The sequence below is a fragment of the Oncorhynchus keta genome, chromosome 7 (genome assembly GCF_023373465.1).
Source record: "Oncorhynchus keta strain PuntledgeMale-10-30-2019 chromosome 7, Oket_V2, whole genome shotgun sequence".
NCBI lineage: Eukaryota > Metazoa > Chordata > Actinopteri > Salmoniformes > Salmonidae > Oncorhynchus > Oncorhynchus keta.
The window spans coordinates 12,313,985-12,329,715 of record NC_068427.1 but is presented as its reverse complement, the minus strand read 5'-3'; the positions used below and the strand labels follow the sequence as shown (position 1 = coordinate 12,329,715).

General features: G+C 42.2%; 1 protein-coding gene across 1 annotated transcript in view; it reads left to right on the top strand.

The window, feature by feature from the left end:
• The first annotated feature begins 1,556 nt into the window (after positions 1 to 1,556).
• The window catches only part of LOC118386004 (potassium voltage-gated channel subfamily H member 7-like), a 51,778-nt gene continuing 37,603 nt past the window's right edge, over positions 1,557 to 15,731 (top strand). The window contains exons 1-3 of the mRNA XM_052521986.1: positions 1,557 to 2,039; positions 2,493 to 2,723; positions 12,711 to 12,866. Coding sequence (XP_052377946.1) covers positions 1,964 to 2,039; positions 2,493 to 2,723; positions 12,711 to 12,866 — 463 coding nt within the window. The 5' untranslated portion in view covers positions 1,557 to 1,963. The remainder of the gene's footprint in view (positions 2,040 to 2,492; positions 2,724 to 12,710; positions 12,867 to 15,731) is intronic.

Here is a 15,731-nt window from a genome sequence, read left to right as displayed (position 1 = left end):
CGTGACCAATAGTATTACAATAACTAATAGTGTACGCAGCTGCATATCGTTTACAGGATAATATACAGGTAACAGACAAAATAAAGGAAACACCAACATAAAGTGGCTTAAATAGGGCGTTGGGGCACCACGAGCCAGAACAGCTTCAATGCACATTGGCATAGATTATACAAGTGTCTGGAACTCTATTGCAGGGATACAACAGCATTCTTCCACGAGAAATTCCATAATTTGGTGTTTTGTTGATGGTGGTGGAAAACTCAGTCTCAAGCGCCTCTCCTGAATCTCCCATAAGTGTTCAATTGGGTTGACTGGTTACTGAGACGACCAGGGCATATTGTTTACATCATGTTCATACTCATCAAACCATTCAGTGACCACTCGGGCCCTGTGGATGGAGGGATTGTCATCCTATAGGGGGCATAGCCATGCTAGCCAAAATAATGGCATGCCCAGCAGTTTTAAACATGACCATAAGCATAATGGGATGTTAATTGCTTCATTAACGCAGGATCAACACCTGTGTGGAAGCAAGTGTTGACGTGATTTTTGTCGGCTACTTGTAGGTGTCTTGCATGTGCTATATTGTGCATTTGCATGCAGTTCAAATACTCTGATATACATGACAGAATGTGATTAAAATAGCCCTCTAAAAAAGAACGCTGGAAGACAAAATATGATGCAAGATTTTACACACCACAAGTAAACGCTTATAATGAAAGGAGGCATTAAAAAAAGAAGGGGACAGTGCAGTACACGTGCCATCTATTGAATATGTTGTTTTATTGGAGAAGATGGGTGGTGCGCTCCTACTGAAATATATAAACAGATGTTGCAGGACAGTAAGAAGGGCTTTTCATTCTGCACACATTTGCATTTGTTTACACAGAGATTAGCAGAGCTGCCGATTGGTCATTTAGGGATTTCACGAGTCCAAATATAACACTCATTGAGTACATTTGAATTGTTTTGCTACACATTAAGACACAACAATGCATAAATATTTTAAAAAGCCAAAAACTGCGTTAAAGAGTATTTTGTATAAGGAAATCTAGCGTCTGAAACTTCAGCACCATGGACAAGTCATCGTGTGCTAGAACAGCATAGGCTTCTCACGAGCTGTTACAGAACGCTTTCATGTTGTCATTTCGAAATGGTAAAGCTCAAGCTGCCCAGTAACGGCATAACAAATACTGTGGATAAAGTACATCTTTCATTTCGCGTTGTGGCTTCATTATTTTTGTCCTTATGAACTCACCGAGCAAAGCAATTTTCATGAATCTATAGCCTATACTGTCCATGGAGGATATAACATATATAGTCTACGTAAATAAAAACCACGTGGCTCAAAGATGCTAAGGTTAGCGCTATCGGGGATCTTTAGGACCTTAATCCTAACCTTAACCATTTTACATTTCAACTTCAAAATTGGCAGGGACGACGTCCCAATGATCACAGATAGCAAGGACAAAATATGTAACTCATTGCGCACATATTACGCACTGAACACGACATACTGTATGTGCAGGTCGAGATTGCTTGACTGTAGTTTCTCAGCACTGTAAATTAACCTTACCCGAGGTGGCAGCGCTGTGCACTAAACCCTTAGGGGGGTAACGTCACTCCCCCTGGCATATCAGCCTCTGTCCTCTATTCTTGTCCACCACATCGCCACAGAGAACGTCAACATCGCATCCATCTTCAACTAGAAATGGTTTACAAACTATATCTGACCAAAGCAGAAATCCTCCCCGATTCCGTACGCATCGGCAAGGAGTCATTCCTATGCTCTGGTATGCATGCTGGCTGAAGTGTATTCTAGTGAATTTGGGAAAGGTCATTTAAAGTGCAAGGTGAGTGCGCCGAGAATGATTTGTGACAAAGGAAATATCAGCAAGAGGCAACAACAGTAACTTCAGGGTCTCATTGCAAACGCGCCTTTACACAAGAGCACGGAATAATCATGCCTGTACGAAGAGGTCATGTTGCGCCACAAAATACATTTCTTGGGATAATAATAAGGAAATTCGAGGGACAGAGTAAGTATAACATCCCTGGTATCCTCGTGCTAATCTAAAGTGTTGTTCTTGGCGTTGTGGCGCGTGTGTTTTATTAGTCTGTTTGTAAAAGTGGGTATAGAGTGGGCATAAAGTTAGGTTTTTAAAAGGGTCGTATGAATTAACGTTTATATTTCTCCAATTAAGAATGGGTTTGTTCATTTAAAGAATGCGTTAGAGGAACACATCAAGCAGTGTCAAGAATGTATTCTATTATGCTCTAGTCTTAGTCAATAGATGTTCTCAGAAATCAAGTGCTATTTTACAACTTCTCGACAGTTGTTTCAAATTATACCACATTTGTATTAATGATATCAAATACTGGACTGTCTTCAATTTACAAATACTCTTAAAATGTTCATAAACCTCAAATATAGACACCACAAACCAATTGGTTTGATAGCATTGTGGTTTTTTGTTTCCTTTTTCTTGCAGATAGGAAATTTGTCATAGCCAATGCCCGGGTGCAGAACTGTGCAATCATCTACTGTAACGATGGCTTCTGTGAGATGACTGGCTACTCCAGACCGGATGTCATGCAGAAGCCGTGCACCTGTGAATTCCTCCACGGCGAGCACACTGACACACATGCCATCAGCCAGGTGGACCAGGCTCTGATGGGCTCAGAGGAGCGCAAGGTGGAAATCACATATCATCGCAAAGATGGTGAGTCAGTCAACCAGGCCAGAGACAGAGAGGTGGCCTTATACACTAGGTGTGACACGCTGTCTCTGAGAAATCATAAGCTACAGTCCCACCACAAGACGTCCACCTCAATGTGAGTCCCAAATGGCACTATATTCTCTTAATAGTGCACTACTTTGGACTAGAGCCCTTTGGGTTTTAGTGCACTATAAAGGGAATATGGTGCCATTTGAGATGCAGTCTTGTTTTGATTATATGTGCTGATATCCTACTCGAGAGAATCGGTGAACACAGCAGAGATGAGGTTATGCAGTTTTGACAGTGCACTTGACAATGAGAAGTAATGAGAGATTTTCCTTCAATTAAAAAAGTGTCTCCATTGACCTGTGCGATAAATGTCGCTATTCATGTGGATGGAGCAAACAGCATTTATAGGCAATTAGCATTTATAGGAAAGGACTACCAATATCCATATTCCCTGTCTATGTAGAATGTGGATCTTCCTTTGCATTTACTGAACAGTGCTACTTATGGAAAATATTGTATTTAACTACCAACAATAACAATTTAGGTCTTAAACCATTATGGATATCATTGTTTTGATGAGGTATGATGTGAGAGTTTCAGTAAATGTTATTATATTGTAGGCGAGGAAGCAAGATAACCTTTGACAATGATATCTGGCTTGATTTCTTTTTTTTTTAAATTGCCATTGCGTAATGGAGGTGTAATCAGTGGCTTGGCAGACAATGCCAGAAGGCTGAATATTCCAGTTTATTGAAGACCTTGGCATTGGAGAGGTATTATGTGATATACAGCATCTAGGAGCATGAACCAGCATATTATCCATTTCCAATTGTATGTATAGTAGAGACTCTCCGTGGCAATAGGGTAGTTTGTACCTTCTCTTGGTCCTAGTCGTCACTAAGACACATGCAGCAGAGCGAGTGGATCTGGACTCTGACAAGGTCAATGGGGATTGGTCAGCTGCCATGGCACAGTAGGGAGTAGTGTGTTGTCTGTGACTGACAGAGGAAAGGAAAGTGCTGTCTCAGTTCACTCTGGTCTAGAGCACAATATGCTGCGACTCACCTGCCTTCCTCCAAGGCTGTTCCAGATGATTGTAATGACGATACAAGTAGCTAACAACGAATCAATGTTGTCTTGTTTCACAATGACAATAAATCAATGAGTGGCTGCAGTATTTGCATGCCGTCCTGTGAAATCTGTCAACAGTGGCGAGACGGGCCATGCCCAGTCACAACCCTCACAGAGAAATCTATGAGAGTCTGAACAAAACAATTCATCCAGTAATCAATTTACCATCATCAGACTAGAACCAGGGTCTGAATCCCAAATAGGACCCTATTCCCTACATACTGCACTACTTTGGAACAGAGCGTTATGGGAATAGGGTGCCATTTGGGATGCCGCACCAGCTTCAAAAGGTTGGCCTTTCTGTTTTCCTCTCAACTAGATTTAACTGTCGGTTCCGAGTTTTTCCCCATAGAGATCCTATTCTAATTCCTAATTCTATGGCTTTTCCTGAGCACATGAACTGAGCAAGAAAAGGACATGTGAGCTACTGTATTGAGCTTCATCCCTGTGAGGGGTGACACCAGGTTTTATTCTAACTGTACTGTGCATTATGTCTATGAGGCATTGTTATTCCAGCATATGTTCAAGGTCCTTGACTCCTGTGGATGTAATCCGAAAAGCAGATGTGGCTATTATCTCGTCTGTCCTCTTATCTCGTCTGTCCTCGTTTTCTCTGTTCTCTTCGGTCCTCTTTGGGTTCCATTTTCTTGAGCCACTATCTCCACATGGGTTTAGTGTTTTTTTAGCTTGACTCCAGACATGATATGAACCGTGTTCAGTGCAGCCAGCAGTGCTGTGAAGTCGCAGTGAATTAAAAGGAAGTTGCTGCTCAATGACATACATCTAAAAATGTAATGCCACCTCCTGCCATTGTCAGGCAGTGCGCTTTTTGGTCAATATAATTCACCCCTCAAAGGCATTGCAGTGTCGCTCCTCTTTTCAAGGGATAGTATATGATGACAGGAAGGCAGGTCGTATTTTTTTGTTCTCCCGGCTCACGGCAATAAAGAGCGTTTAAGCCAACTTTTTCTCTGCCGTTCACTATATATGTACATAGTGAATAGTGACTGTAGATTCACTGGAAAATCCAAATAGTTTCATTTTTTACCTTCCAGCAGCAGCAGTCATTAGCCATGACATATTTCTGCTAATCACGTGGGAATCAGAGCCAGATGCTCCTCGAGTAAGTCGAATAGATTGTTTTAGAATCCTGGAGAAAGACAACAACACAAGGTACCCTAGGGAGCCATTGGTGAGGAGTACCCCTCTGAAGAGCAGGGTTTTAAGGTCACTTTAGTCTCCGTGTAGTTCTGTATAAACTCAATGTGTCAATCATGGTTAATAAGGAATGGGAGCAGAGTAAAAGCCATACGACACATTCAAACTTAATCATTACACTCGCTCTCCCTCCCTCCCGTGCCTCGAGACAGGACTCTTAATACTCCTCAGATGAGTCTAGAGTGAGGCGCAGAGCTCATGAATAAAGATGTCAAGGATGACACTGCGGTGACTGGGAGTGAGCAGCTTACCGCGTAAATGCATTACAGGGCTATGGAAGGGCACAATCCACAGGCTCCCGTAGATGGAAACACAAATGCAAGATTCATGACATCCTTGCGAGCAATGGGCCTATCGACGCGAGTTGTTTGTCGACCCCATTTTGCTAAAGCATTTAGCTAAAGCCTATCACATTTCACCGAGTGGTAATGACATTAGACACAATAGGGCTGAACCAGTGTTGACAACATAGAGGAATAGTTGAGCATAAGGATGGATAGGCGATAGTGTCACGGCATAGGAAATAGGGGAAGTGTGTCTGGCCAATATTAAATCATGACTCACAACTCGATGGTGTTAGACCTCAGGTGCTCCCTCTTGCTTGCTCACTCTCGGTCTACAGGAGTGCGATACTATCAAATGAATCATAGTCATGCAGACATGTTAGTATAAAACTGCAGATGGGAATAGTCATTCTTAATATAAGCATCTCTCATTTGGTTTTCATACTGTGTCATGTTCCCATTTTGGAGGGGGGTCTTGAAATGCCCGGTGACGACATCATCAGCAACACATCGCTAGCTCTTTGCCCTGCAAAAAGCTGAAAAGTGAAGCTGATGATGATGCGTATGCTTCGAAAAGGACAATCAAGACCACAGTGAGATACACATCCAAAACTGTCGCCACAGGCACATTATCGTTCATCTCGGTGTTGAACAGTAAATAGTTCTGAGAGGAGATAAATCCGAAATCACAACGCCTTCCCCCTCAAAGAAGATTCATAATCAACGAGATAAATACCTTCCTTTGCTGGGCTTTGTAAAACGGCCCTATTCCGAGGGGTGTAATAGTACCTTGGAACTGAATGAGTGAGTACAAAGGGAAGCTGACACTAAGCAGCACGCTGAAGTTAAATACATAACAGTCCCAGCATAGCTAGCCATGCTGCTGAGGTATGCGTGGGTGCAGGGTTTCAAAGGTGACTCCCCGTTGAGGAGCTGGAGGGCCGTCTGCAGGGTGATGGGGAGGGTGGGGGCGACAGGGGGGGGGACACAGGGCACTCACAGTTGACTGCTTCGGGAGACCTGGATGGCTGCGCTCAAAAAGAGGTGCATGCATTTTTTATTGATCTTAGCCTCTTTGGTTACTTCCAGTATGTTGCAAAGCACATTTAGTGTTTGCCAAGGTCAGACGTTTATTAGAAAGAACCCATTCTATCAGAATAAAGATTGGATTGAATTAAAACATATCAGGTTTGAATTAGATGAGTAGATTTCGCAGAAGTCTTCGATAAAATGGGCCTGATATAAATGCTGTTCTAGACAGGCTCTCTGTAATTATCATCTGACAAAAAGCTAATTAACACAGAGTACAGTGGGTAGCAGATGGAGTATTGAACATCACAAACACACGCCTTGGCCAGTCGCCCTACATATCCACATATGAATTCATATCTCCATTTCATGGGGGACCCTCTTGAATCCAATCCAACGGCCACCAAACCATCTGTTTTACTTCCAATTAGCTTTTGCCAGCAATTAGCTATTTCAGCCCATTGGATGACAAATATCAGCTAGCTGGCTAGCTAGCAAAACACATACAGTAAGATGCACTTGAAATTGGTGTTCATCTTGATGACTTAAGAGGACACTGATTAAAGATGAAAGTAGGCCATGATGACTAGCTTAGGGCAGTCTCAACGGAGGCGAGATATGGCCACATGGCCAAGACTCCAAACAAAGGGTTTAGTATGCCTTCCCTCCCCTTACACATTCCCCTCTCGATTGGCAGTGCCCCTTGTGCGGTTGTGTATGGCCTCCGCAACACAGCCCTGCAACAACCACGTCACATTGTATTAGCACGATAACCGCGGAGAGTGTCATGACTCATGTATCGCCTGCTCGGTCTGGAACTGCTGTTTTTCTCTCTCTCTACATGTTGGGATTCATAGCGAACCCCCAAAAAATGAAGATCCGTGTTAAATGTTTTTTTTTAATATGGGAATGTTTCTCCCCTCGTTGCACTAGCATTTAACCTTAAGACGCGTCTGCTGAACAAAATAATGTGTGCCTATATCAATTTAGTTTCGACTAATGAGACGTGCCCATAAAGATCCTAAACAGTGCGGGTGAGTGCTTAAGGTCCTGTGTTTTAAGGGGTGGGAAGTACTGCTCGTAACTAACTGTCCTAGGGCCCCGCCCTTCTAAAAGTACCTTTAGACTTCTCTTTCTCGCCCGAGTGCTTCCGTACAGAGAAGTATTTCCAAGACGAAGAGATCACACAGCTGTAGACCTTTAGCAATCAATAATGGCTCGATGTGCAGCCATCTTTTCAATTATTGATGGTGGAAATAGAATCGAATGGAATTTCCATCATCTTGAAATGGGAACTGATATCCATACAGCACTTGTATCTATGTATTCACACGGGCCCAATACTTCTACGGGACTGGCAAGACATTGACCTTGTGCAGTCATTGGTAAGGAATGACATCTATTTTTATCCATACTTGAAAAGCATTGAAGCATTGGAAAATTATAGTTTGCAATGCCAAGGTGATGTACGGTCATCATGTGTATAGTATGCAAACTAACACGAATTCAGATACACAATTTCTACAGTCTACAATTTAGACTTCACTATTGTCAACACATTGAATATATAGTTAATTAAAAATCAATTTCCCTTATCAGTTATGTCTCTGCAGACTTTTTGAAAAAAAAAATGAAATTCTAAGACTATCAAATCTTTCAGTTACCACATTATTTTCCGAAGCCTCATATCTGTGCATCTTAGGAATCACACAATTGCTTTGCCCGCTGAGCTTATGCATTCATAGTCAGCTTGATAAAAGCTTTTTCCATGACAGGTGTATTATGCTTAAAGGCCACAATATCAGTATGATCTGCATTTCTCTGTGGCCTGGAATCTGACATTCAATGGGACCAAAAGGTAAAAACGCTGGAAATCTCATTTGACCTTCTGCCAGTCTGAAGACCGTGATCATGGTTCGGGGCTGAGGCAGCTCCTTAGGGACTGAAGGGGCTGCTAGATTGACACTTGAAGGGAAACTTGAACCCACCTACTGAAATTAATGATAGACATCCAATCACTAGGAGAGACACTAATGTACACTATTAGACCTTTGTATTCTGCTGAACCTGCCACTTTCAATTATCCCAACCTGCCTGCAAATGATTACCAACTCACACAGGGAGGAGGTGGTAACTGGTTCGTATTCATTAGTGCACACTATATTTCGTGTTGGACAAGTTCAGTTAGTCCCTCCTTGTTTCAGTCAGTTGTTTGCCATTTGGTACCTAGTGAATACAACCCGGTACGCAACTAATAACGCAATTGTTTAGGATATGTATAGCACTGAATAACACGTCTTGAACCATAGGTCAAATGCACCACTAAATGCTCTTATTGCACATTTCCCAGTGCTTCTCAGTGTGATTTACCACCAACCTGAGAGGTGCACATAGTGTACGCAACACTATTTATCCTGGCCGCTTTCCACAATCATGCACGTGGTCTGATGTGATCCGTGTACTGGCAGAGGGAATGAACTGGGGAATGCTCCATTCAATCAACACACCAGAGTCTGTCTGCCATAACAATCCTTCCTAATGACAATGAAAGGTGAGAATAGTCCCCTGACCACATGAAACCAGGACTAGGAAATGATTGGCCTGTTTCACTCCCGAGTTCTATTTGCTTGTACCTTATTTCTAGAGTAAGCATGTGTGTGTGTGTGCATTTGTGTGTATGTTAACATCATATTATAACGTTAAACCATCTTGTATTGTGACAGAATAATCTTGAAATCACATGACTAGGCCGGATATGTCATCAGAAGTATCTAACATGATGATTCGGATTCTTACATTCATCACCCCGGGGAGGTCAAAAAAAAAAAAAAAAAGAGGATGTTGCCTATTATACACCTGTGTAGGTGACTTTCAGCAGGAGACAGGATGAGGAGGCACCCAAATAGCTCAGCCTTTTAGCGGGGTATTGTTTTTCCCATCTGGTAAGTTAAATCAATTCCCAAATATGCTGCCACAGAATCATTCTGGGTCTCCTCTTCCTTGCCGCATTTTCTTTACTCTCCTCACACAGTAGCTAGTTTCCACAGATCTAAAACGTGACGCAGTGTGAAACATTAATGTATGCCAACTAACAGACACAAGATCCGTGTATGCACTGAATCATTTATTGCTTAGATAGATGTCCAAGGAGATGAATAGGGGTAATTTCCGTCATGTAATTGTTGGGGGAAACCTAAATGCAGTTAACTAAAATCGATGAATGATTAATGATTAAAAGCAATGACAATGAGCAGTATTGATAGTAGAGGAGATGAGTGAGGAGTTTCATACAACGGACATTATAAACCCATACCAGATGAAGGCGCTTCCCTTATCACCAGTTCACCACAATTACAAGAATTGTGGTTACGTGGTTGCCTTACCGAGCTACTATAAGTTGAATGCACAGTCTTTTAAGTCGCTCTGGATAAGGAGTGTCTGCTAAATGTACAAAATACAAATCCAATAGAAATGTGAATGTTTTTCACAGTTTTGGACATAAAATATTGTTGTGAAGAATGGCCATGCCATGGGGGCTCCTATTAAATCCTGACATGTAAATGCAGTCCAACAGAGGATTGTGATGTTTAATCAGACAGACAGCCTACTGCCGATGAATATGACTGACAGTGTGGATGTGAGATCCAGCTCTGAGGAGATTACTGTGAACACTGGTAACGTGTCCTCTGCTGGCCTGGCTGGTAGACGGTGAGAGACACATTTGCATAGGGGCGGATGGGCATCTTTTGATCTTCTTTGCGTATTGCTTATTACTGCACATCGGGTGCTCTTCCTAGAAGGGCAGCAGATGTGCGGCTTGTTTTACGAGGGCATTGAGACTCTGGGAGAAATGGAGTCCCACTGATGAGAGGATTTATTTCTCTCTGGCATTGGTGCTTCTACTCTGCATGACTCTGAATTAGTCTGAACCCGCTTTTTACAATTCAATGATAATGCTGATGGCATTATAATGCAGTGGGAGATATAGGGTTATGGAGATATAGGGTTATGGAGATATAGGGTTATGGAGATATAGGGTTATGGAGATATAGGGTTATGGAGGCTGCACTCAGAGATTAGGGCTGGAAAATCATCAGTTGATCTAATGACAGATTTAGCCACCAGATAAATCGGCATCATCAGTACCAAGGCTATATTAATTTTGAAACCATGTATAGGCAACAGGAGACCACCCTCAACCTCCTGGCCCTCCATTTGCTGGCGACAGTGTGCGCTTATGAAATGATTTTGTTTGCAATAAGGACTGCGGTGGTCCATGTTTGCTGTGATCTAGTGTACTATAAAAAAAGATGCCTCTCCTATTCTTACCACCTTGCCCAGTCATATTCAAGGTGCCTAGGGGTTCTGATGGGTCTAACCTTGATTTGCATTTTGATAACATATCTACAGTATTTCACTTTTTAATGTGTAGAGTATTGCATACTAGGTGTTGTCCAATGAATTCTCCAACCACTCCCTCTTCAAATCAGGGTTGATTTAGAAAAAGCTGTTCAAAAAGAGGACTTTGCATTATCATATCTTTGTACTCCCTGACGAACCAGCGTTTTTAATCTTTGTTTCCATTGAACATGCCATACACATAAAGGCCTTTTAATGAATTACATGAAGAGTGCCTTGGCCCTCCTTTCTTTTTGAAGGAATGCCTCCTATTCAAATGATATATAGCCACACAAACATATATAGTTTCTACGTGTTTATATGGAAGGACCCTTAACATTTCAGTATGTATTTCTGTTTACGATGCTTCCTGAGAAGCTTGTTTGGTATCCTTTGAAATAAGCGAGCAACACAATTTTCCTGACATTGATGCCCTACCGAGGCCTCGGGGAAGCTGGCCTAACATATTGCACCGGCTCTAAATAGATTGGAAGACCCTAAGGAACCAAAACCCATTTTTCCTGTATCACCATTTTTGTTGGTAATTAGATAGTAGTGCAGCTTTAGCATATGTGTTATAACTAATTGACACAGAATTCAGCCGAGTTGAGGTAACTGGAAGAGAACAGTCAATCTCACTTAAAAAGGTGCTGATGGCGTTGTCAACTTTTTCTTCCTATATTATTACAGCATGGCTCAGCTATAGCATGACAAGCATTCAGGCTGGCAGATTGTTGTCGTTTTGATGTAGTGTCTCCAGCAGTGCTGAAGTCATTTGCAATCTGTTAAAACTCTCTTGACCTTATTAAGTTCTGGTGTGGATATTCTAATGGTTTTTAGGGGTTTGCGCGATAATTCAAGTACAACATATTTAGTCATACTATTACCGAACATCATACTGATTTGCTGATGAGATGATTAAGCTTTGATGAAATGTTGCATTCCATGTTTTGCATATACTATGTTGTAGCCTAAATGCTTCCGTTTCCGTGGAACACATATTCACTGGGTGGGGGTCGGTTTCTTTTTCTCGCTCCATTCTGTCTGGAGAAATTCATCCCAAGGTACTGATCCTTCTATAATCCAGTCAGTGCATTCCAGATATTTGCCATCTTATGGGCACAAGAAAGATACTTTTTCTCTCAAATGGCGGCCAATTCCCTAGTGCGCTACTTTTGACCGGGGAACGCAGCCAAGATCTTGATAGTGGATTTTTCCTCCTCTTGAGGAGGCAGCTCAGCGGTAGTGGGTCTGGCATGACCCAGTAGAAACCCTGGGAGTTGACTCTGTTCCAAGCGTAGTCCTGTCCTCCTATGTGTCCATTGTAAATTATGCCTTTTTTCACTGTATACAGTAGTGCACTGCTTTTGACCAGAGCCCAATGAATCCTAGTCAAAAGTAGTGCACTATGAAGGGTATATGGTGCCATTTGGGCACATTGTATGTGCAATGTCAAGCTCTGGCTTGTGTGCTGAGTCCAGGATAAAGCACACTACTTGTAAGGTGCCCTCTTGACCAGTCTGTGTCCATGTCGAATCAGCAAACTGCCTTACTATCATAAAGCTTGGGAATTCATGATGAACACTTAGCACTAAGAGAGGTGCTAGCATCGTGGCATTACGATATCAATATTGCTACAGGAAAAATAATAATTGGAATAATAATAATCTCTCTAAGTATTGCCATCTAGGGGTCGAAATTCTTTTTTTGCAGGAAATGATTTTCCTCTCTGCTCAGAGAGCGGAGGATTCCATGGGTTGCAACACTATATTATTATTATTAAATTGGAGCGTTCTCAGGTAGAGTAGCAGGCATCCATCTCAGAATGGATTAGAAGTTATACTGTTGTGGAGCTCAACTGTGGAAGGAGAAGATGAGGAGCATGAGCTTTTAGACATGACAGGTTTATTATTTCTTACAGGGACGGACTTCCAGTGCTACACTCACATAATCCCGGTGAAGAACGAGGAAGGCGTAGTGATGTTGTTCATTCTAAACTTTGATTACGTACTTGAGGAAGGAAGCAGCGACTCGACAGAGAAGCTGAATCACTCATCCCCGGAAAGAAGTGACTCCAGTGAGTATCCGGATTCCTGCCCTGTGTATGTCTACTGGTAATGTGGATATGCAGTATTACCCTTTTTTTGTAATGAAATGTCATGTTTCACCCAAAATGTAACCCTATTTCCTATCAAATGCACTACTTTCGACCCTGGTCAAAAGTAGTGCACTATATAGGGAATAGGGTGTCATTTAGGAGACTACCTATGTAATGATGTAAGACCGCAGCTAGATCAGGGGGAGCTCATCACATAGGGAGTCCTAACTGACTTTGCAGTCCACTAATAGAAGTGCCTTCCTTCCAGTTCCCAAAGACACACTCCTCTTCTATTGAAGGGCAATTACACATATGGATACTACTAATTGCAATTATTCATGCTCATCCTCATCTACAAGAGACTAATTAGGCAAGTTGTAGAAATTCAACCCAGGTTCCTGGAACAAATGTAGCTTAAAGTAAATGTCCAATGTTTCCAGATTTGTTTGACAAGTTTGAGGTGGGGTTTTTAAGTGTTTTTTTTCACCAATTTATGCTTTGGCTGCGAGTATGAATATAGGATGAGGCATTTCCATTATTTGGGTATGAGTTAACAGAATATGAACTTTTAAAAGTGATGTTTACGGGACAGTTATTTTATCATCTGGAGGACAGCACACTAGATTGTGTTTCTCTTCACAAGTAAACTGAATAGATTTTTATTTCACTATTTATTTGGACTCTGTCATTGTGGAATTTTGCCATCTCTTTATTTTGCTTCGTCTGTGCTTATTTTTAGATAGGGAACAAAGCAGTGGTGTTTGAACTGGGGGCTGTGTCTCTTTACCATCTCCTCCACTGCTGTGTGTCAGAGGGTGTAAATGTCAACAAGACATCTCTGCTTGCTCCTGATTCTGGAGGTGCCGAGCATCTCCTCTCACTGAGCAAGGCAGAGCCATCCGCACGGTTCAGTAGGAATCCTGAACACTGCACTGCACCCAAGGCGGTGGGGGGGGGGAGGGGGGTGCACGTGTCCTCTGTGTGTGTCGTGTGCGTGTTGTGTGTGTCATCTGTGTGTGCATTATCTTTGTGTGTGTGTGTGTGTTCATAGCATCACTGATCAGAGCGGATTGCTTGATTTTCATACTAAAGGTCTTTACTGAGGGGATCAAACGCCACAGAAAGAAGGAAAAGATAAGCATGTTGGGGGATTGATCAGTAGCTTCCTCACCGACAGGCATCGGCTTGCTGTTATTGGCCTCATACAAATATGCTTCCCTTGCAAAGTGATTTTGGGGGCAATGGGGGACTAATTATGAACCCGTGCATACTGTCTCCAGGTATCATAGCAACTAGGAAAATAGTATGAGCGAAGGCAAGAATAATCCCTTCTTCACAGTCTGCACACAGAACCCCCTTCTCAGCAAAAATAGAAGTACAAAATTACAGAGAAAAGAGATGCATTGGACCGTATGAAAATGAATCTTTCCTCCGTGCTATTTATAGGGAAATGACGGCGGTATAGATTCACATAAACTACAATAAAACATTTGAATTCAGGACTTCATTGTCAGCTAAATTCACTGGGTGCAACCAATAGCTGTTCTGCCTCTCTGAACCATTTCATTCTAATTTCATACTGAGTTATTGCGACGGATTAATAGCTGCTGTATGGAATAGAAAATGAATGTGTTTAGAGTAAATGACGCCTAGAAGGCTTAACGGTATAAAAGAGAAAGACCTCCACATGCTCTCTCTTTCTTCCCAATGGAAATAAATACTCTACAGTAGTGGGGCTGAAACGAGAAAGCATATTCTAAATTGAATTCCCTGTCTTCTTGCTTCTGTATTGCTTCTATATCCTGTTCCTTTGACATTTCTACAAAACACACAGGAACTGTGTTCTACATAAGTACATTTTGACATAAGCAGGAATAAAACACTAAAACAGACATTATTAATTCAGAAGGCTCCGTGAGGATCAAGTGCTCTCTGCCCTACCATTCATAAATCAACAGCTTCTACCTGCATTCATACCAAGCCATTGCAGGGGGATGAAAACAAAGCGTGTGTCAGCTGGTGAAGGAGGCCATGCCTGGTGATGCTGGGTTTACAGATCGATGTCATTTATATACAGATGAAATAAGTGAGAGGAGAAAAGCAGAAATGAATCCAGTAGGCTACTACGTAGGCTTGCCAAATTCCGGTAACTTTCGCACATTTTTCCCCCAATATCCTGGTTGTAGTTTCCGGATTTCCTTCTAATTTCCTTCTGATTCCGGAAATCTTCCATCTGGGATTTCCTGAAGACCTGAGAATTTTGGAAGAGCTACCAGAACTTTGCAACCCTAACTCTATGCTACTGGAACTCGAAGTTCACCTGAAATATGCAGCCCTCTACATTCCTCTGGCATCTCATATGAGTGTAAATCAAAGACACCTACAGTAGAGATGCTGAGGCAGGTATTCCTATGTCCATTTAAAAAAAAAAATAACAGGTCTAAATTGCAGACTTTTTGCAATTGGGGGCTATTTCAGAGGCCTGTCCAGGGGCCCTGTTGAGAGTGATGGCTTTATTGTGTATTAGGGTTGTAACATAAGTACGTGTGGTTGGGGAATGGAAACAGATGGCAGTGACACGATGCAAGGAGGGTGCTGAACGATGGCTGCCTCATATTTATGAGTGAGCCTGGGGCTCACTTTCACCACTTCTATTGTTAATGAACCCAAACTACAGTTCCCTCACTGGTTTATATGTGCCTGTGTGTCACTCTGAAGACGTGACTGCACAGTGGACACACATGAGGCACACATGAGATACTGGACATACCATCTCTGTTAAATTAAGGAAGGAGATTAACTTTCCGCTAAGTGTTTTCACTTATGACCTTGAACGCGGTATGA